Consider the following 22,167-nt stretch of genomic DNA (forward strand, 5'->3'; position numbering starts at 1 on the left):
TCCCTCTAGTTGAATAAAATCAACCACTTAATCTTTACTTTTTAAAAAATATATATAAATGATCCTATGTTTTACTCTCATTTAATTAATAGATACATTTTTCCATCCAAAATTCATAATTTTTCTAATTATTAATTTGTAAGAAAAAGATTAAAATAATTTTTTTATATTTTTATTATATTTTTTATACCAAAAGCAAAAATTAATTTTTATTTGTACTTATTTTGCATAAAGGATATAAAGTTGTATTTGTCAATTTATACATTTTTTTTTGCTAATTTATTTATTGAAAATTAATGGCAAAAGATGTAAAATTCGAATGAAATTATAAAGGAACAATTGTTTAGATCACCATGAAATTAATTGTTTAATTGTTTAATTATAAAGGAACAATTTAATTTAATTTATTTATGGATTTTTCTATTTATAAATTTAAAATATTTTTTGCTAATTTTATTTTATATATTAAATAAATCTGAATTTGACAATGAATGCGTAACTACGTGTTGTTAGTAGACTGCGTCCTTCGGAGCACACGATCCGTTCCACTTCCACCCATTTAAAGTGGACTGGTACAGTATCCAAATTTTAAAATGGGTTTGGAGATCCATATTTCTTCAAACCCGATACCGTACTGAGCCGTACTACTCAGTTGTCACAACTTTCAACCCTTTGCGCTCGATGTTCCTAATTATTTTTTTTTTAAGAAAAAAAAATTAAGTACCAAAACGAAACTGTCATCTTTCGTCTAAAGAGAGAGTTTCACAGTTTGCTATTCTCGTGATTAGCCATGGCGAAGAGAAAGCGAGAAGTTGGAATTCTTCCAGTTGATGTCGATTCTTCAATATCAGGTAATCCATTCACGGTTTCTATTTTTTCTGTCACTTTCAGCAAGGATCAATCAAGTTATATGGTGGTTCAATTCCCTCGTTTGGTTCTCGAGAAAACGAAGGAAAAGGAAGGAAGGTTTCGAACTTTGTGTCGTGGTGTATTTTACCAATATTGAATCTTCCATTATTCTTTAGAAAGATTCAAACTTTTCCCTGCTTGGGGATTTTATGATGGGAGCTTCATCCCTTTTTCTGTAAAACATTTATATTAAAATTTGGAATCCAATTACATTTGTCTTTTTCCTTCTTTATTGGCCTTTTAAGTTGGTCCGGGTTTTAAACCCTCACTCCTTGTCTAACACATAGCAAGTTATATTGGGAATTTATATAACTGGATTTTGTGCTCTGCCAGAAGCCTATGCTCGAGCGTCAAAACATCGCTCATGTTGGAAACATATGTTTGTGAGCTTGTACGCTCATAAAAAGAAGATAAGTAAAAGAAAAGCTGAAGAGTTGCGGAGGAGCTTTGAGTTAACATCCAAGTGTTTTTTAGGTACCTTCCCTTCTCGTGAGCGATCAAAGAGGAGAATTAAGCACAAGAACAAGATTGCAAAAGTAATTAAAGAAAACAAAAGGCTAAATAGTGCAGAATTTGATTGTTATTTTCAGTAAGCTTTCACATCTAGTGCGCTACTGTGGTAAAATAAACTTTAAATGATTAATTTGTTGGTCCTGTTCACAAAATTTTTGTCTAAATTGTTTAGGAGTTTATGGAAGAGCTTCCCGGAGGATAAGAGGACTTCCTTCACTTACCTGGATAGCATGTGGTTTCACTTGTACATGAAAGCGCCTTTTAAAGGGAAGGTGCTTACATGGATAAAGAGAAAGCAAATTTTTTTGAAGAAATATGTTCTTGTACCCATTGTTGGCTGGTAAAATTTTTGCATAAGCTTGGCCAATTAATTTCTTCTTTCTTGTTTATCTATAGTATTTTAAATGTTTGAAATTGTCATCATTTTAGGGGTCACTGGAGTCTCTTGATCTTCTGTCATCTTGGTGAGAGTTCTGAGTCAAAAGCCAGAACACCTTGCATGTTGTTGTTGGATTCACTTGCGGTGGCAGACCCAAGACGCCTTGAACCGGATATAAGAAAGTATTACTCTTTGAAATTAAGTTATTTTTTCTCGCCTAGTTGCTTAATTGTACATCAACATGTTCTCTTTTCTTTCAGGTTTGTATTTGACATTTATAGATCAGAAGGTAGGTCTGAAAATAGAAAGCTGATTTATCAGATTCCACTTTTTTTACCGAAGGTAACCTCAACCTCTACCTCAATGCAAATTATATTTTCAACTATTAAAATTTCAACTTAGATATGCTTTTGAAATACTTTTAGGTGCCACAGCAAAGAAATGGTGAAGAATGCGGCAAGTATGTTCTACACTTCATAAATTTGTTTGTGCTGGGTGCTCCAGATGATTTTAGCATCAAGAATTACCCCTATTTTGTAGGTTCTTACAGTTGCTTCCTTTGAACTTGGATATATATATACACACATATTAACCTTACTTTTTTAATTGAATGAGACTGATTTTTCTGATGCAAAACAGATGAATCAGAACTGGTTCAGTCTGGAATGCATGGAGCGCTTCTCAGAGGAACTGGAATCATTTGGAAAGTGATTTGTCATAACTCTCTTTTATAAGTTTTCCATATCTAATGAGATATGAATGATTTTCTGATTTAAATTATAGATGCCAAGATATACTTCTGTTGAAATACATTCACCGTTTATAAATATTTTTCAGATTCTGGAATCTGTTTCTCCTTTTTCAGTCCAATTCTTTGTGTTGAAAACTTGGTACTTGTTCCTATTTTTATATGTATCCTTTTCTTTTCTTACTCTCTTCCATGTTTTTTCTGTATGAATGTGTTTATGAATGCATTATTTGATGACATTTTTATCGAATCTGAAACTGATATGAGTGTGATTGTAATAAATGCCAGAGTTTTATGTCCAGAACAACAATAATGGCAGTAACAATGTCAATTTAACAGCAAAGCATCAAGCTTCAAAGTAAAAGTATGAAGGAACATTGTAACTTCATTGCAGTAATAAAACTTTACACATCGACAATCTGAAAACAGTTGAGGCTCTGATAAAAAACACTGGCTAGTGTATTTATCCTGTGTGACATATATAAATTACAAGCATCCTTGATATTAATAAGATTGGCAATATCTCTATTTTTACAGCTTTTCACAACTTTCTTATGAAACACCATGCGCTGCGACTTGATGGCTATTCAAGTTTTGAAAGAAAAAAAAAAAAAAAAAAAAAAAAAAAAAAAAAAAAAAGAGCTTCTTCAAGGATTTGGTAAACTATACATTTATAAAGCATAAAACTTCACATTCAAAATGACCAAGAATCACACCCTCTCAAAAGCTAGCTCAAGAGGAGTATTGCCCAAACCTTATTTTTTGAATAATAACATTATCCCACAACCAATGTAGGACAATAAAGCGTAAACCACAATAAGATATCAGTGTTACTAGCAAAAGACGGAAAAAGGGATGGTTTTGGATTATGGAATCACCAATCATGTATGGTTTGTAAAGTTAATACCACGTGGTCGTCAAATGAAATATTGTTTAGTTTTTAAGTATTTTGATAAGGGCACACGTACATGTCCGATACTCTAAAAGTATCGGATATTTTCAGATTTTTCTTTTTCTTTTCTTTTAAATGAAATGAAATCATCAATTATGTATGAAGTGTAAAGTTATATTATGCAGTCGTCGAAAGATATAAATGTTCAGTATTTAAGTCTTTGATAAGGGCACATACATACGACTAACATAGTGTATTAGATATTTCATAAGTTTTCTTTTCTTATTTTCTAAATTATATCGAATCATCAATCGCTTATGAATTGCAAAATTAATAACACACAGCGATCAAACCACAGTTACATTCAGTTTTTAAGTATTTTTTATAAGGATACACATACATGACTAACAGAGTATCAACTATTTCCTGGTTTTCTTTTCCTTTTGGTTTGTAATCACATCAAATCATCAATTACATATGAGTTATAAAGTTAATATTATCCGGTTATCGAACCACGTAATGTTTAGTTTTTCAGTGATTTGATAACGGCAAGCACACACGATCGACACAACGTATTGGATATTTCCTGATTTTTCTTCGTTTTTTATTAAACGACATCAAATCATCAATCGTATTGACGGTAAAGTCAAGACCATACGAATGTTTTGATAAGGACGTGCGTACGTGACCGATACGGAGTATCGAATAAAAAGGAAACGACAACGGTGGAATGCAACGTTAACATCAGGCGGTCGTCAGGTATTGGCAAAGAAAACGGCAACGGATCATCCCCTTAGTTCATTTTCTTATATTTTCCTGGATGCCTCCAGTATCCTTAATTAATTTATTATCAGAAAATTTTCAAATTTTCAGAGTTTAAATCAGTAGGCAGAATGTTTGCATGCTACGGCACCATGTATATAGTGAATGGAGTTTTCATTAAATTGCTACATCTCAATTTGGGATTATAGTTATTAATTAAAGAGGCTCAAACGTTCAATCACAGTCCATGAAGTAACCCATCTCCGATGTACAATTGTGAGTTTTGGTGGCTGGTTGCAAAGAAGAGCTGCAATTCTTTTACATATATAAACTGGCATATAATTGATAATAGCGTACCCGGTACCAAAAATAAATTGTAACTTGCAAGAACTTGTATATTATAAACAACCTAGAAACTGCACAAAACGACAGAGATCAATTCATCCAGTATTCCGAATTTGAGTAGGGGATTCTGATTGTCCCCTTGGACAAACTCGAAGGAAAACCAATATTCTTTGCCTTCAATGAACTTTCTGCAGCTTCTAGTGCCCTGGAAGCTTGAAGGGCCATCTCAGCATGAAGTTTGAGGCATGACATAGCCATCTACGACATGAAAGCACAACTTTAAAATATCTTTCAAACAACAGTTCTATAGAAACTATCAATCAACTAACTAGGAATACAGAATAACATAGATCAGGAGAGTCTGAGAATAGAGACTTGGAGTTCCCTGCTTACCATATAGCACTCTTTATCGACATCAGTCTCCGCTATGTTTAAGGCCAACGTGCGAATCCATTCAAGCCCATTAGAAACTTGAAGGTTTCCTTCTGTTAAGGCTGATGCAACATAGGATGGATGAAGTGACACCAATATACAAGAAGCTGCAAAAAGGACGGCTCTTCTGACATATGCTTCTTTATGATGACATATCTCCCTGCAAAAGTTGGTACCTTTTCAAGTTATGCATAACTTATGATTTTACCCAACTGCTAAGCATGTGTTATATGGACGCAAAGGTGTAACTGTTATTTTCACTAGCACAAACCAGAAAGCACGCACCGAACCTTTTGGGGGATGTATACCAAAAAAAACTACCCTTCTATTCTTCTTTGTAACAAAAATTTCACATGAAAGTTTAATCATTTACCTGGATCTCAACATATCTAGAAGATGGGGAGCCAAATCATTTGCTTCTGGATGCATGGAAGCAGATCTCATACAAACACCGAGCATGAAGATGAGTTTCCCCAGGACAATAAAATCTCTACCAAGCAAGTCAACACCATGTCTTTTCTTATCAAAACCCTGCATGGCAGGAAGCATAAATGCTGCTGCATAAACAGGAAACTTGTTATGGGTCCACTCCAACTGGCTTTCCTGTATATTTGCAGATCTGAGGCTCCAACGATGAGTTTTTCCTCTTCTGTTTTGACTATCTTTAGTTGGAAGTTCTCTCTCATAACGATTAGAGTAGTTTAATAAAGTTCCTGTCTCTGATACCTCTTTCCACAAACCAGCACCTGGAGGTCCTGAGCTACTAGGCAAGAACCAGGGTTGATTCTCCGATATTGTTGATATAAGGACCCTTGATTGTTGTTTAGGTTTCATAGTCTTAGAATCAGCAAGCTCCTGTGCAGCTTCAGTCATTACATCAATAATCATTATGCGTTGGCTGGTGTCAACATTTGGGGAATATAACAGTTTGTTAAGAGCATCCACAGATTGCAAAGGACATGTGACAAGCAAGGCAACCAATGCTCTTTGCCTCTTTTCTTCAGCTGATTCTTCTTCGCCTTCAACAGCCAACTCAGAGCAACGAACTTGTACAAGGGTTCTAGCAAGATCACCGGCTATGTGTGTAAGTTCATCAGGGGATGCTCGCACAAGCTTTTCAGCAACATCAAGAGCCCTCTCAACCTGCAATGTGAACTATGAATCAATAAACATGCAAACGAAAGCTTCTTTTGCCATTCTTCAGGAAAATAATTAAGAGCCTCAAAAGAATTAACTTCCCTCAAGGCAAATATGCGCTGAATCTAAAAATGCACTGAGGGGTTCCAATCGTTTCCTAAATGTTAATAAAGCTTACAAGCCATTCGAAGTCAGATTTTGAGCCAAATTGAAATTATAATTTGCATGAAATGTATCTAAAGACAACCTTTGATGAAATAATTGATCAATGATCTATACTAACTCACCCCATCAGCATCATCAGATTTCCGTAGGGCTCCTACCACATCAACCAACTGTGTAAACTTTTTTTTCAGATCTGCATCATCATCTGTTAAGTCATATGGCTGTAAGGACGAATCACTGGCAGAATCAGAATTCTCACTTGCATCATCAGCATCATCCTCATCTTCACCAGATACTACTCCATAATTTAGAGTAGCTGGATCAACAATCTCATCTGGATCAACAAACTTAAACTGTGATGATTTCTTGTTTTTGCACATTCCATTATTTCTTGAATACTTTAAGTCTTTCTCTGGCTCAGAGATGCTCAATGTTTTTGCTTTATCACTTTCCTTTGAGGTAGGCAAAGTCTTCATCTTGGGTTTAGTCAATCCAAAGTCCCAGTCAATAGTCTCCTCAATGCAGCTATCATCAAGATACAGAGGATTTTTGGGGTCAACCACTTTAGAGAACACTAAAGCAACATTACTGGCCATTTTCCGAACTAAATGAATAGGGCTCTCTAGCCTACCTGTCAGCAACAAATACCCGGAATAAGAGAAAAAATATGAAAGGTTCATAAATACTCAACAAACAGTGAAGAACAAGGATCTACAGCTAACTCCTTGAAGAATTGAGTGCATCACATCCTTAGACTTATCTAGATCCTCTTTAGACATCTGCTCCATGCAAAGACCTACAGCAGCAGTCACATCTGTATACCAGATTAAGGGGCAACAGAATCTGCAAACAAGTAACAGTTAATAGAAAACTAATTGCATGGCCTAAGACATCCAGAATAGGCTGGGATCAAGATGATGGTGAAATAGGTGTTTCCCTTTATGTAAAACAAGACTACTCCTGAGATCTTACAACTCTCTGTTAGAATCAAGTTCCAACAATATCATGAATTTCAACCAGAAGAGTCAAAGAGTGAAGAAAGGATACAAGCTTGCTGCTCTATTGGGGCTGATTGCACAAACTCCGTTTTAGACCATACTGCTACCAGACGTTGCACTGTATCTAAGAGAACATTGGCTTCACGACCTCTAATAAGAGAAATAGCAACAGGTGGACATTCAAGCACAGCAAATTGAACAATCCATCGTAGGCAACAAATAGGAAATACTTTCCAAAGTATAAATTTATCAACAAACATAGACCTGCAGAAAAGAATGAAAAAGCAATTGAAATTTATCGTCGAAGTCTCGCTGCAATGTCATGTAATTGAAAAGGACATAAAAGGGTATGCATATTTGCTGACTTGACAGGTGGCTGATTTTTCAAAATTCGATTAAACAGTATCCAAAGAGTCCAGTAAGCTTCAATATCAGTTGCATTTTCCGTTGCCATCTGGTGCAAAAGCTGTTCAGACATTCTTTCGACAGCATAGGGATCTTTAACTGCTTCCATCATCCTTAACCAAAATTGAGATCTGGGATTTGTCTCAAACACTTCTTCTGTTACTGGATCACAGCTTGACAAGCACCATTGAACATATCTAAGAACCTGAGGAATTACTTCACCCGAAAGCACATCTGCAGGCATGTAAAATAGAAAGTTTCCAAATAAATTCTAATGACATTTTATGAGCAACAACTAAAAGAGTGGCCTGTTGAGAAACAGATTTTCTGGAGGATATTCCCAAATAGTTCCAAATGTATTTTTATTAGGAATCTTATACACAAGTATTTGTTAAGAAGTGACACAAACAAATATAATCTTACAGGATTGGATTTTTTTAATCAGGTTGATCTTGGAAGCTGAAGCAAGAAAACCATGTGACCATAACAGAGCCTGTATCTTTTTATTTGTTATCATAAATCATGAAGAAATGATTAAACAAGGTGTTTCAGAAAATTGGAAAATGGCAACCAAAATTTTCAACCAGTAGTACAATGCAGCATGCATTTGCTTTTTGCTCATATAAGCTAAAAGATAACTTAATCAGGAAGGATGATTTCCTTAGTAAGGGCAACATGCATTACATGTAGCTCAAATATTAATTTCAATTACTTTGCTTGAAATAATTAAATTACCTGAAGAACCACGACGGCATATGCGAGAAAATGTTTCCCCAACAAATAGCATTATACCATCCCAGTCACTCTTGTTGAAGATGGATCCCCTATCTTGTAGATTCCTGAACCTATCTTGCACTTCATGCAGGAGTTGAATAGTAATCTGCTTGAAGAACAAACTATAACTCTTGTAAAGGGAAAACTAATATATTAAATTTATGTATAAACAGCATAGATTGCGAAATCCCTTTATACGAGCAAATGATACGACATGCAAAAAAGTTAAGAAAAACAACATTAAGCTGTGGAAACACATACAGACATATTCATCATATGTTCTTATATGCAGCATATGGAAGAACCTTGCGTTTTGATATTTGATTGGGGTCCTAGTCAGGTTTACTAGGAGTCGGTGTTCCAAAACTCACAAAATAACCAGCATAAAAGATTAGAGAATAAGGATACTGTGATGAGAGTGAAGTTGGGGCTTTTGGTCGTGCCTTGTCAGGAATAGATGTAACAATCTGTGCCACCCTCGATACAACAGACTGGAGTTGTGTGTTTGTCAAATTCACATATTGGTGCACACTGCCGAATTCTCTGGCAATTAGTGCTGCTCCATCATTTTCAATCAAGCAAAGGAGAAGTAACCTGTCAGAAAGTAATAAGTTTTCTCTGAAGTCAAAAAATATGCCAACAGATGGATCATAAGTTTTCTCTAATGCAACCTAAGCTAGCTGAAAATAGTGGTAGAATTATACTGATCAAAATGCTACTGCAATGCCTCTTATTTGTTCTTTCAACAAATGTAGAAGATTTGAAAATGAAAATTAAGAGCTTCTTTGGTATAAATGAATTCCATAAAGTTCTATTAGAATCCAAATTTTCATGTTTGGTATAAATGACAAATCATTTGGAATTCCCCATTTTTAATTCTATAGAATTGCTTATGCTTGGACCAAATTTTAGCACAACCAATAGAATCTGCAAATGATTCTAAATGTAAAAGGAAAGCAAACTACAAAAGCCTAAGTACAGTTATTAAAGCTATATATTTAAAATGAATTTTGTGGTTAATCCAAATATGAACATTCACTTAGAAACGATTTCTTTTAATGAAATTCATTTGCAAATGAAATGAACTTCACAAGGATTCATTCCAAAAACTGTAAATTCATGAATGTTGACGAGAGCTTTTTACAAAATGAAAATTGAAATTAAGAAGGTTTAACTAAATCTTAAACACACTTTCTAAGGTTGCGTTTAATTTTTCCTTTTCTTCTCCTTTAAAAGTCCAAATCTTCAATTAGATCAATTATACAAATTGAACTAAAAGTATCATATAGAAGATGTCCTGGATGACTAGTAACAATACCTTTCAGAATTTGATTGGACAGCATGAACATCAAGAGTATCATTTCCATTTGGCTGTAAGCAAGGAACTAAAACCTGAACAACTTCCGTGGAAAGTCCATGAACAAAGAAAGCATCGTATACATGTTTTTTTGCTGAGAAAGGAAAACAAGCTAACCAATTGGAAGCAATATCTGCACAAAAAGCAATTTATATTAGCAACAATGATAACAAGCAGTCGATCAAGAGATACATTAGACACCAATATAGCAGTGAACGTAAGCTTGACTTGCAATGCACATTGCATCTATAAACAGAATTACCAAGCAATAGAACTCGAGATAGTGTTGGAAATGCAACTCCTCTGTAGAATGCTTGCCACCATTCGCCAATCTCTTCAGCAGAGGGGACCTTAGCGCTGAGGATTTGGTCTCTGTAACTCTCATCAAGACAACCTGCAAATCAAATAAACAGATAAATACAATCAGTATCCAATTAACTTAAATGAATTTGATAATTTTAAAAAAAAAAATTAAAGGGTGAAACATACCTACGACTAGAGAGGAATCTATAGGGAAGAGAAGAACAGCAAGAGAATGAAGAGCGCAAATAACTTGGTCGACGTGTTTGGCAGTGTTTATTGCTGAGATTACTTCTCCTACCTTGTTCAGTATTCTTTTGTCTATCTCTCTTCTCCTTCTCTTTGCATCTTCTTCCATCTTCTGCTACCAATCTGCTTTATCCTACTAAAAGATTTGCTTTTAGAGCCCAAAATATCAATGGTCTCGCCAGTTTTAGAAACTCAAAAGACTGTTGAAATTGGTTATACGTGCAGAACCAAGGATTTGAGCGGTGAGATGGTCGAGTCAGATCACCAGCCAAGACGAGGAAATTGACGACATCGTTTAGATGATGCATAATCCAGTAGGATACAACGCTGCGTACTTGTATGTATATGACTTTGAATTAGCGAAACGACGACGTATAACTACAGCGTTACCACCCCTACTCTCTTTACCTTTCGCTTTTGTACTTCGCGTGGGAACTTTTGAGGTCTCTCTCTCTCTCTCTCTCTCTCTCATATGGCAACTGCAGCGATTTCGCAGCCCGGAAAGGTGCCGCGACCGGGGCGCGGCGGGTTTCAAGCTCATGGTCTTACGGAAGAGGAAGCCCGAGTTCGAGCCATAGCAGAAATCGTCAACTCAATGGTCGAACTTTCGCGAAAGAACCAAACAGTGGACCTCAACGCTATCAAATCCGCCGCCTGCCGCAAATATGGCCTTGCACGAGCCCCAAAGCTAGTGGAAATGATCGCTGCTTTGCCGGAGTCTGACCGCGACTCGCTACTTCCCAAGCTCCGTGCCAAACCAGTCCGCACCGCTTCCGGAATAGCGGTCGTGGCCGTTATGTCGAAGCCGCACCGGTGCCCCCATATTGCGACAACTGGAAATATTTGCGTTTATTGTCCTGGTGGACCGGACTCAGATTTTGAGTATAGTACACAGTCCTATACTGGTTATGAACCTACTAGCATGCGCGCAATTCGAGCCAGGTAGGTTGTCTAGTAGTAAATCAAGTGTTAAGTTAGCATAAAAGGATAATTAAATTGAATTTGATTTATTTAGGAGTTCAAATTCGGGGCAGCTCAAGCGTTAATTATCGTATATGTATAAATAGTGATATGCTTGCCCGTTATGAACTATATTAGTATTCAAATAATTATAGTCAATTACATTTTTTAATCTTCATATTGTATAATGGGTTGCAGTATTTGGTTTAACTTTCTGATAGGTTGTAATGCTACTTGCATATACGCAAACCAAAACTATAAATGAATATAATGCTTCAAAAATTTCGAAAATTCCTGTTCTTTGTAGTCAATACATTTACATTTTCACATAAACTAGCGGAGACTGTGAACTGTGTTATCTGGTGATTTTAGTAGTTCCTAGCTTGTCATTGCATTTTTGCGGTTCTGTTCAACCTTGCAGATTTTTGTTTTAGTTCCTTGCTGCATGTTTTCATCCATTCATCTATCATGCATGTTTTCTTACATAAATTTTGTCTAATGGATAGAGTATGTACTTTTTAAGATTTAGAAGTGCAATGCTAAGTTGCTTGGGAAATATCTCAGGCAATAATCGAGTGAATTTCATTGTTAGCTTTTCCAGTTTTTTTGAACTTTTATAGCTTTGTTTCCTTCAATTTTCTTGTTTTATGTATATATTTACTTCGGTGTCAGTGCAATTATCTGAAAAAAGTAATAGATTTTGACTTCATCATCTGTGTACAATAAGCTGATGCTCTATTATATATGTAATGATGACTCTGTCGTAAACATTGATGGAATACTCAATCTGTTTACTCATAAATATCTTTTCTAACCAATCATAAAGGTTCGACTTGTCTTATTTCTGAATAATTTTTGCTTGCGGTTGCTTTCAGTTTTTTATTTTGGAAGTAAATTGCTGATGTTTTCTTGATTTTGGTGTTTACTCTGATAATCATTGAGTTGATGACATGCTTGCTTTTTGGTTCCAGATATAACCCATATGTTCAGGCTAGAAGCCGGATTGATCAACTTAAGCGATTGGGTCACAGTGTAGATAAGGTTTTGTTTATTATCCACTTTTACTTTAGTTGTCCAAAGTGAATGCATTAACATATATGCACCATCTTCACCTGGTTTCATGTGTGTGTATTTTCAGGTGGAGTTCATATTGATGGGTGGTACTTTCATGTCATTGCCAGCAGATTACCGTGATTATTTTATAAGGAACCTTCATGATGCCTTGTCAGGACATACTTCTGCCAATGTTGAAGAGGCAGTTGCCTACTCTGAGCATGGTGCAACAAAATGTATTGGCATGACAATTGAAACGTAAGTTATTGTATAAATCATCCCCTCAAAAAGGAAAAGCTTTTAGTTATTGTTTGAATTGTATGAGATGTATATTTATTTTTCTAATTCTATGACTAATAGTGCTTAGAGTTATATTTTTTTTTTCATTGGAAATACTCTAGGTGATATTCTGAGAGAGAGAAGCCTAATTTTTTCCCTTTTTTTTTTTGGCTGCATTTCATCATTCTTAGTTCATATAAGCACATGATGATTTGTGTGATGTAAGTGGGTGGGTATATGGCTTATTCTGGAAAATTGCAATTGGTGACTCATAATTGTATTGCACAAAACTACAGGTTGTATAAAGTATCATCAGTTATATTGTTACTATTGTCGGAACATAGAGCATGTCTTGCCCTGTATTTATGGTTAAAAAAAATACTTCCCCCCGACCCATTTTGTTTGTTTGTTATTCCTTTTTTGGATGTCTCAAAATGTTTGCAAGGTTTCTAAATTTAGATGTGTAAACAATTATTTTTCCCATAATAACCTTTATGATTGTTCATTAAATAAATGACTTTTATTAATATCTCAATGAGTTAAGGGTAAAAACGGCAAAATAACTTTTGTTGATTAAATTATTAATATGCGTGTTTTGTCAAACCATGCAAACAAAATGGGACGGAGGGAGTATTTGGTTTTATTTACAGGCCTGCAATGCATCTTTCCATTGTTGGAATAAGTTTATGCTAACTTCTTTTACTTTACAGGAGGCCAGATTATTGTCTTGGACCTCATTTGCGTCAAATGCTTTCTTATGGTTGTACACGATTGGAGATTGGAGTTCAAAGCACATATGAGGACGTTGCCCGTGATACTAATAGAGGACACACAGTAGCAGCTGTGGCTGATTGTTTTTGTTTGGCAAAAGATGCTGGTTTCAAGGTATTATATGCAAACCTACATAGTTAAACTTAATGAAAGTGGGAATAAAACCATGGCATGCACCTCATTTGATTTCACCCTAAATGGGGTTTTCCAAATGTTCACTTTTTCACTTATAGAATTTGCTGGTTTTTCAATGATGAACCTGCTTGTATCGTCATATATTACTCCTATAATGATACTTTTCATAAAAGGTGGTTGAAGTACTTCAGATTAGTGTTCTAGTTGTTTTATGCTTTCCTGTTCCTGTTGATCATTATTTAATGTTTCCTGTGGGTTGTTTAATCTCTATTTTTATTGCTTTGCTGTAGGTCGTTGCTCATATGATGCCTGATCTGCCAAATGTTGGTGTTGAGAGGGACTTGGAAAGTTTCCGGGAGTTCTTTGAGAGTCCTTCATTTAGAGCAGATGGGCTTAAAATTTATCCTACACTTGTAATTCGTGGAACTGGGCTTTATGAGCTCTGGAAAACTGGCAGGTATTATTCCTATTTATTGCTTAATCTTCTTTCTGCCTTATTCATTCTCTCTGTGACGCAAAATGCAAAATTAAATATCAAGGCAACTATGTTGGACCTAGGTTCAATATGGGCTTAGTTGGAATTTTGTTTAGCTATTTTTCCCTTGTTTTATGATAGGTAATGATAATCTATATTGCCAGGCATACACTTCTATGCATCTTTTTGTCATCCTCATTGTTTCTCACGAGTGAGATCTTGCTAATTATCTCATTTTTCATGGCCAAAAGTAAATTTTATCGATTTTGCAAACGCAGGGACATATGTGAATATGTGATCAATTATTAATGCTTTGCTATTGCATGTTTATTTGGAAAAGCTGGTCTCTGGTTTTGAAGATGGATGTGGTGTAATACAGTGTGAAAGCATTAATTATATTGACTCATCTTGCAGATATAGAAATTACCCACCTGAGCAACTTGTAGATATTGTTGCACGGATCCTAGCCATGGTACCCCCTTGGACACGTGTTTATAGAGTTCAGCGGGATATTCCTATGCCTTTGGTCACATCTGGGGTTGAAAAAGGAAATCTTAGGGAGCTAGCTTTAGCACGAATGGATGACTTGGGCTTGAAATGTCGTGATGTCCGCACACGTGAGGCTGGAATCCAGGTAAGCAAAAGGAGTTATTGCGACATTTTATCAGGTGTTGTTACTAGTACTTGGAACAAGTTGAGATTCTGACAGATGCTTCTGTAATAAACATAGGACATTCATCACAAAATTAGGCCAGAAGAAGTTGAGCTTGTTCGCCGTGATTATACAGCAAATGAAGGTTGGGAAACATTTCTGTCATATGAGGATACGCGGCAGGTATGTAGGACACCTTTCCTGCGTGCATGAATGTGTGTTTGTTGGTGGAAGGGATATTTGCAAGTCCTCTGACGTTGTTTATTAGTAATCACATGTGGACTGCTGGAAAAAAAAAAAAAATTTAACCTCATGTTTCCTAGACTTGTAGTTGCTTCTTGATTGCAGCTTATTCCAGAAGCTTTTGCTTGCTGAACATAACATGGACTAGAAAATTCTGTTTGGTTGCAGGACATCCTTGTTGGCTTGTTGCGATTGCGAAAGTGTGGTCGCAATGTTACTTGCCCAGAGCTCATGCAGAAATGCTCTATTGTTCGTGAGCTCCATGTTTATGGAACTGCTGTTCCTGTTCATGGGCGTGAGGCAGACAAGTTGCAACATCAGGTAACATACGAATACTTTTTAAAGATTAGTCTCCTATTTTTCCCTTATTCTTGGACCGGAATGAGGTGGGAATTGTTCTGCCTCAGTAGTCAATGCGATCCGGTTGTTAGGATGCTGTTTAAGTGTCATGATAAATGTTTGAACTTTGAACATGGGACCAAGCCTGCATCTAATTTCATGTGTTATTGAAACGATCTTCATTTTCATTCAAAATTTACATATTTTCTTCCCTTTCTTATTCTTATTTATCGCGGCAGGGTTATGGTACATTGTTAATGGAAGAAGCAGAGCGGATTGCTCGCAGTGAGCATAGATCAACTAAAATAGCAGTCATTTCTGGTGTCGGAACGCGTCATTATTATAGGAAATTGGGCTATGAGCTTGAAGGCCCCTACATGGTTAAATGTCTTGCTTAATTTTAGACAGCTCCTGATGTTGTGACGTAAACAAAATTTTGTAATTTATTCCTCAGTGTTAGTAGAGAATTTTAGCATTTTCACTTAAATCATATGTTTGTATATTTTCAGTTTATCTGTTATCTGAAAGGGGAAAAAAAGATGAAGTTTGTTTATTCAACCACTCTACTTAATGTAGCTTAAAATTGTCGTCTCGGTTCCAAGTTATTAAGAAAGTCACACCTGGCCAGACTAGTGTGAAAATTTTCATTTTCCAGTTATTTAATAACTAATCAGGAATTAAAATGTTTGCTTGCTATATCAGATTTCTGCCAGTTTTTTGGGTTACTGGAATCTCTGTATTACCTATTTACTGGAAATCTAATATGTACAAGGACACCGTTTAAAATGGTCCTAAACAATTCCCAGGAAGTCAAAAGTTGGGAACAGGTAAGGTCGCATGTTAAACTTCTCAAGTTTCAATTTTTTTCCTCTACAAATTTTTTGTGCGTTCATTGAGAAAAATTATATAAGCACGCGGCATCTTGCTCACACGGGACCTTGAAAACTTTTATTTGAAACTCTTGAAGCTTTAATTTAATAGTTGAATCCTCTTTCAATCGAGTTTGAATCGTAATAGAGTGATGCTGAAATCAACCTTCACTCCCATTTTCTCAACCTTCCCTGCCAAACTCAGTGCACTTCAAAAGTTTCCACGTTTTACAACGGCCGCCAACGCATTCACGCAAAGCACACCACCTATTCAACAAAATTCCTCAACCGCTCCTACTTCAGCTTACGTCCACCTCCCTTTCTGTCGCAAACGCTGCCATTACTGTGACTTTCCGATCGTTGCTCTTGGCTCTGCTAACCCAACTGACGCCGACCCTCGGATCTCCAACTATATAGAATTGCTTCTACGAGAAATAGTCTCAACAAAACCAGAATTCGATTCCCACCCACCTCTTCAAACTGTCTTTTTTGGTGGTGGCACGCCTTCTTTGGTGTCTCCAGGTCTCGTTTCCTCCATTTTGGATACGTTGAAAAGGAAGTTTGGGCTCTGTGAAGATGCTGAGATATCCATGGAAATGGATCCTGGGACCTTTGATGCTGGTAAAATGGAGGAGTTGATGGGGCTGGGCGTGAATAGAGTGTCATTGGGAGTGCAGGCTTTTCAAGAGGAGTTGCTGAAATCTTGTGGGAGAGCACATGGAATTAAGGAGGTTTACGAAGCAATTGAGATTATTGGATCATGTGGGGTTCAGAATTGGAGCATTGATCTTATTTCTTCTCTTCCTCACCAGACTCCACAAATGTGGGAGGAGAGCTTGAGACATACAATCCAAGCACAGCCTAAGCATGTCTCTGTATATGATTTGCAAGTTGAAAAAGACACAAAATTTGGAATCTTGTAAGTCTAGTTATAAAACCCATTGATGAAAATGTTGGCTGTTGCCTTCGTAGTGATGTTTTTGCGATTCATATTCGGTGTGTCTGCAGGTATTCACCAGGAGAGTTTCCCCTGCCATCAGAAACGCAATCTGCTGATTTTTATAGAATGGCTTCGCGGATACTTTCTGATGCTGGTTACAGCCATTATGAAATTAGTAGTTATTCCAAGGATGGATTTGAATGCAAGCACAATTTTACTTACTGGAAGAACAAGCCTTTCTATGGTTTTGGCCTTGGCTCCGCTAGTTATATTAATGGACTAAGGTTTTCGAGGCCAAGAAAGATGAAAGAGTACATGGGTTATGTGCAGAATTTGGAGACTGGAGAAGTGGATTGCTGTGGGAATAACCATATTGATGCCAAGGACATGGTCATGGATATTGTGATGCTTTCGCTTAGAACTGCAAGAGGCCTTGATTTGAGGTTTTTTGCAAATGAATTCGGTGGCTCCCTTGTTTATTCTCTCTGCAAGGTCTATAAACCTTACATAGAGAGTGGACATGTGGTTTGCTTAGATGAGGAGAGAAGGGAATTGACTGCAGATGAATTGAACACGTTGTTTACGCATGAAGAAGATATTGCAAGTCGACTAGGTTGTATCCGGCTCAGCGATCCAGATGGTTTTCTGTTATCAAATGAATTGATATCCCTTGCATTTAGGGTCATAGCTCCATAGAACATATGGGATTGAACCAGGCAGATGGTCTTAGAGGTTGGAGATGAGTTCTTAACATAATTGGCTCCATTCATTCTTTGCTACAACACAAAGCAGATTATCTTACTGTCACTGAGAAACAAGGTGTTAATTTCACTATGCCAGAATTACTGGTTTTTTAAAGTATTTAAATGCATAATATTCGTTCACAGGTTCCCAGGTTCTTCACGAGAAGGCCTTATTGGAGAATTTACCAGTGAAAGTGAATCAGCAAATTGTGAGGTTGAAGATGATTTGCTAACATACTCATCTTCATTACTGATTTCTGGGTGGCCTTGTTTAGCAAACAAGAAAGAGCAGACTACCTTATAGTCACTGCAGAACAAGGTGCTTTTTATGTTAGATTTCAGGACACAGTATTGAATAAGCAACAAGAGGGAATTAGACTAGATTTTCAAGATGATTGTAAAAGACTGAAAATTGAAGCATGTATCAAGATAATTGCAACTAATGTGAAATGTCAACTGTTAAAATTAAAATTACATCGATTTGGAAAGACATTTCTATTCCCCCTTGAATCCCAGTGTAGCATCAATCTGAAATGTAAAAAGTAAAAGCTAAGGCTATTACAAAAATGTATAGGAGTATCTTCACATTTTCCCATCTCAAGGACTGAAAAAGAAGCTGGACGCTATTTCACTGGAGTCTAGAGATAATACAACGCCAATACAAGGTGATTGGAAATCATCAACTGAGACCTTTAACCGAGCCCTCCGTTAATGCACATGATTTTTGATGGTCTGGGGGTGGACACCTATGAATATGCCTGCAAGAAGACTAAACTTTGCTAAATTTCCATTAATACCTTGTATAAATCTACTTCCTCCGATTGAGGCATTAGCTGACAGAAACATGAATTTACAGCCTCCTTATTTCCATGAATGGAAATCAAAAGTTGCATTAATCCAAAATAGATATATCAGAAAATATTGAAATATTATAAGATTGCTAGAAAAAAAGCCTCTATGAAGGCTGTTTGAAGTTTGAACCACTAGCTTGAAATCCAGTATTCACAGTTCCAACCAAAAGTTCAGGATCATGATACCATTACATGAGTCCACTGTTTTAGTTATTAAAATTCTTTTCAACTTTGGTAATCAGATAAGGAAGTTTCTCAAACAAGACATACAAAAGATTTACCTCTGAATCACGATGGTTTTGTCTTCTGGCCAACTTTGGGTATTCGCCTCAGCTCTTGGGTTCCCCGCCTCATTTCTCTGCATGCAAACAAAAAAACTCGTGAAAATGCTCCCCTAAACTAGGTCAGTTTCAAATTTTAAAAAACTAGAAATAGTACCTTTGATACAAATAAACAATAAGATAGAAAAGAGGCAGCAACATCAAAGTCAGTATTGAAATAGCCAGGTAGAACACACTCGTTTGCTTCTGCACAAATTGAAAAGATGAAGAAACAAATGTAAAGCATTGAGCATCTAAAGCAAATGGCAAAAATACGATAAGAAACAGACAATTTAGAATTATTTTAATGGTCTATTAGAACAAATAAAGAACACAAAAGCCAGGAAATTTTGAAACTTTGAGCATTTAAAGAGAAATTTGCAAGTTACTGTTAGTGAGTTCACTCAACCTGGTACTATATCTTTGAGCTCTAAAGGTCATGAAAATTTTTTAGGCTCTGTTAAACATTTTCTTAACAAGTTTTATAGATGGAAAGTCGAGCAAATCCCTCTACAAGCTTTATAATCACAATATTACTCTAAAGTTTTCTCTACTGAATATTTGATCTCTTATGCAACTCCTGCACCTGGGGTAAAGCATTACCTGGCCACCTTTTGGAAAATATTTTCTTTTTCCTGAACAAGTGTGAGCATCACAGAATTGGCGCAAAAACAATTCTACAAATAAGAATGTCAACAGAAGTAAGAAATTAGTGCATACAACAAATACGCCTTTTTAAACAAATGAAAGAATTCAGTCAGTATGATAACATCAGACCGTCACAAAAGTAAAAAAGAAAAGAAATTTATCTCATTGATTTGAAAAACTACCATGCAAACGGCTGGCTGAAGGACCCTGATTAATAGGAAAGCAGTTATCTGCAAGACTCTGTGCAGGAAAGATTATTAGTGCAGGTGATTGTAACCAAGAATGCAACAAATATGGCAGTCAGCAATGACCTCACAAAGGTGGCGATTCTTTGCAACAGCTGCTGGATTGCATTTTGTTTTTGGTGATTTGGAATTTATCACAAAATCACAATGCAATGCCCCACACAAATCAGCCAAGCACTTGCCATCACTCTGAAATCATTAAAAAGAAACAGTCTTTTTGTCATAAAGTAAAGGTCTCAAATCAATTTCTTTCACCTTCCCCACCAAACAAAAAAGAGGGAAAAAAAAATCGGTGTATCCAAAAAGCATCAACCATAAGATATGAGTAATGCTCATAACAGAATGCGGGTCCAGAATCCACATACAACATTCAAAAGATTGTAATGCCTGCTGTCAAAATGCTGATCAAGGTATTTCTCAGCGCGAAAGCTCTTTTTACAATATCCACACTTCCACTCAGTTATGTCTAGGTGAACCTTATGCTGCTCTTGGTCCCTGAACAGATCATTGTCGGGATGAAGTCTACACTTCCGTGAAATCTGGTACTTTTCCCGTTCCACAAATGGCATCAAATACTGTACAAATACAAACATAAAATATCATCGAAGTTTATATCACACGGCATTTTTTCAGAAAATTGCAATTTCTCTTCACCTCATCTATAACTTGCCAGGCAGCCCTGCTTCTTTCTCTGGAGCAATGTACTTCATGTGCATGGTTTTCTTGCTTAATAGTTCTAAACAAAACAATGATGAGATTGAGAAACATCAATCCAAAAGAAAATTGAATAAAACTATTCACCAAATACAAGAAGAGCATCAATATTGTTTATAAAATCACCAATAAAGCAACGCAAGAAAGATAAAAAGAATATATATATAATTGAATCAAAAACTTAACCTTTCATCTGCGTGTTCTCCAAATTCCTGGCACAAATCAATAAATTCTAGCGTAAGCTAATGCATTTTGATTCTAGTACCAATAAAGGAAACAAAATAGAGCTCAAGCAAAAAAGTTATTACGTAATCAAACAAAATTAGCTCAAGAAACAAGAATCTCAAGGAATCAAACGCAATTTTTAAAAATTGTCTTTCAAATTAAATGAAATCGTTGCTTGATCAGACCAATCTCACCGAATGATTTAGATCAAAACAAAGAGAAGTCGAACAAAAATAGAAATTATGATTCAATACCTTAGATAACGTTTGCTGCAGGAAATTTGAAATCAATAAAAGAAGTAGAGTTGTTGCTGTGGCTTTCTTCATCTCTCTGTCCAGTAGAGAGAACGACGTTTTCTGCTAAATGCTTCGGCCTGTTTGGCCACCAGTGATTTCATATCCTAGTCCTAGTTTTATGATCGGCGTTTTGCTTGTTCGAACCAAGGATGCCGTGTGTCCTGAAACTAGAACACTTAATGGACCATCTTATTTGAATTTGGGCTAGAACTTTACGAGTTTCTGATGACCATTCGGGCCGAAAGCCGAATTGGCACTCGTGGAGGGTTTAAAGGGCGCTGATACACAGCTCGAATCGCATGTGCATCCGGCTATTAAAAAACTGTTATTCACGGTTCCCTATAAACAGGTGATGAAAATTCACCAGCCACAGCCAGGTGAGCCAAGCCACATTCCCCCAATTTGCAAAAACAACAACTAATCCTGATCTCTAGGTGACAGTTGTTCCATTGTCGTTTGTTCACAAATGGACTTGACCTTCTCGGTATTGTACTGTTCAAGTGATCTTCTTTAACTTGAATTTTCTTGCTATTAGCCAACAAAGAGAAATTAGTTAAAAAATATAGCGGTTTTGGAGCAATTACTTCCTCTTGATTAGGAATTTTTTAATTGGTTATTCCAATTGCAATACTGCCGAAGTAAATTACCAAATATCCACAGCTGAAGGATTTTCCATTGAAAAAAAAAAAAAAAAAGAAAAGAAGGGTAATTTTGTTACTTCTCTATATTTTCTCTCACCTTTTTTTATTTTTGCCACTGTTTAATGAAAAAAACAGAGAGACTATTTAGAGTGACGGAGGCAAACGTCAAGGTTGCCTTGGGTATTCATAAAAAAAAAGAGACTGCTTAAATATTTTCATCATACCTTAGGGATTAAATAATTAATATCCCTATAAAAAAAATATAATTATTTTTATATATTATGATGTACTATTATATATATGTACTATTTATATATATATATATATATATATATATATATATATATATATATATATATATATATATATATATGAAAGCTGTTATTAAAGAGGTTTTCCGATT

At 36.0% G+C, this 22,167-nt stretch overlaps 5 protein-coding genes across 7 annotated transcripts; 3 read left to right on the forward strand and 2 right to left on the reverse strand.

Annotated features, from left to right (window-relative positions):
* The first annotated feature begins 615 nt into the window (after positions 1 to 615).
* LOC105640245 (Cysteine proteinases superfamily protein) lies at positions 616 to 2,647 on the forward strand. Of its 2 annotated transcripts, none has more exons than XM_012224514.4 (7): positions 616 to 851; positions 1,384 to 1,498; positions 1,595 to 1,762; positions 1,852 to 1,983; positions 2,062 to 2,143; positions 2,227 to 2,337; positions 2,441 to 2,647. In XM_012224514.4, exons 1-7 carry the CDS (start codon positions 791 to 793, stop codon positions 2,510 to 2,512), a joined length of 741 nt encoding a protein of 246 aa, XP_012079904.1. In that variant the 5' UTR covers positions 616 to 790; the 3' UTR covers positions 2,513 to 2,647. The 2 variants fall into 2 exon arrangements, with proteins under 2 accessions (XP_012079904.1, XP_012079903.1); XM_012224513.4 differs by having other exon boundaries at positions 619 to 851; positions 1,243 to 1,498.
* A 1,752-nt stretch (positions 2,648 to 4,399) lies between these two features.
* Positions 4,400 to 10,643, reverse strand: EMB2423 (telomere length regulation TEL2 family protein). The gene is made up of 12 exons (XM_012224515.4): positions 10,306 to 10,643; positions 10,079 to 10,210; positions 9,778 to 9,949; positions 8,868 to 9,053; positions 8,421 to 8,581; positions 7,646 to 7,919; positions 7,330 to 7,544; positions 6,998 to 7,096; positions 6,405 to 6,913; positions 5,354 to 6,123; positions 4,942 to 5,140; positions 4,400 to 4,806 (listed from the first exon to the last, which is right to left on the reverse strand). Exons 1-12 carry the CDS (start codon positions 10,472 to 10,474, stop codon positions 4,639 to 4,641), a joined length of 3,054 nt encoding a protein of 1,017 aa, XP_012079905.1. The 5' UTR covers positions 10,475 to 10,643; the 3' UTR covers positions 4,400 to 4,638.
* Positions 10,644 to 10,767: 124 nt separating this feature from the next.
* On the forward strand, positions 10,768 to 15,830 carry ELO3 (radical SAM domain-containing protein / GCN5-related N-acetyltransferase (GNAT) family protein). The gene is made up of 9 exons (XM_012224516.4): positions 10,768 to 11,307; positions 12,297 to 12,366; positions 12,464 to 12,636; positions 13,368 to 13,542; positions 13,854 to 14,020; positions 14,453 to 14,672; positions 14,769 to 14,873; positions 15,102 to 15,254; positions 15,512 to 15,830. The coding sequence occupies exons 1-9, from the start codon at positions 10,838 to 10,840 to the stop codon at positions 15,668 to 15,670; spliced, it is 1,692 nt and encodes a 563-aa protein (XP_012079906.1). The 5' UTR covers positions 10,768 to 10,837; the 3' UTR covers positions 15,671 to 15,830.
* A 148-nt stretch (positions 15,831 to 15,978) lies between these two features.
* On the forward strand, positions 15,979 to 18,312 carry LOC105640249 (Radical SAM superfamily protein). The gene is made up of 2 exons (XM_012224517.4): positions 15,979 to 17,060; positions 17,150 to 18,312. Exons 1-2 carry the CDS (start codon positions 16,294 to 16,296, stop codon positions 17,775 to 17,777), a joined length of 1,395 nt encoding a protein of 464 aa, XP_012079907.1. The 5' UTR covers positions 15,979 to 16,293; the 3' UTR covers positions 17,778 to 18,312.
* On the reverse strand, positions 18,204 to 21,500 carry LOC105640250 (C2H2-like zinc finger protein). Of its 2 annotated transcripts, none has more exons than XM_012224520.4 (10): positions 21,082 to 21,500; positions 20,789 to 20,814; positions 20,543 to 20,624; positions 20,254 to 20,463; positions 19,955 to 20,077; positions 19,826 to 19,883; positions 19,599 to 19,672; positions 19,114 to 19,202; positions 18,957 to 19,033; positions 18,204 to 18,593 (listed from the first exon to the last, which is right to left on the reverse strand). In XM_012224520.4, the coding sequence occupies exons 1-9, from the start codon at positions 21,151 to 21,153 to the stop codon at positions 18,964 to 18,966; spliced, it is 804 nt and encodes a 267-aa protein (XP_012079910.1). In that variant the 5' UTR covers positions 21,154 to 21,500; the 3' UTR covers positions 18,204 to 18,593; positions 18,957 to 18,963. The 2 variants fall into 2 exon arrangements, with proteins under 2 accessions (XP_012079910.1, XP_012079909.1); XM_012224519.4 differs by having other exon boundaries at positions 18,204 to 18,582; positions 21,082 to 21,489.
* Between the last annotated feature and the right edge of the window lie 667 nt (positions 21,501 to 22,167).

Source organism: Jatropha curcas, chromosome 10 (genome assembly GCF_041381405.1).
Source record: "Jatropha curcas cultivar XTBG-Jc1 chromosome 10, XTBG_Jcur_1.0, whole genome shotgun sequence".
Taxonomy (NCBI): domain Eukaryota; kingdom Viridiplantae; phylum Streptophyta; class Magnoliopsida; order Malpighiales; family Euphorbiaceae; genus Jatropha; species Jatropha curcas.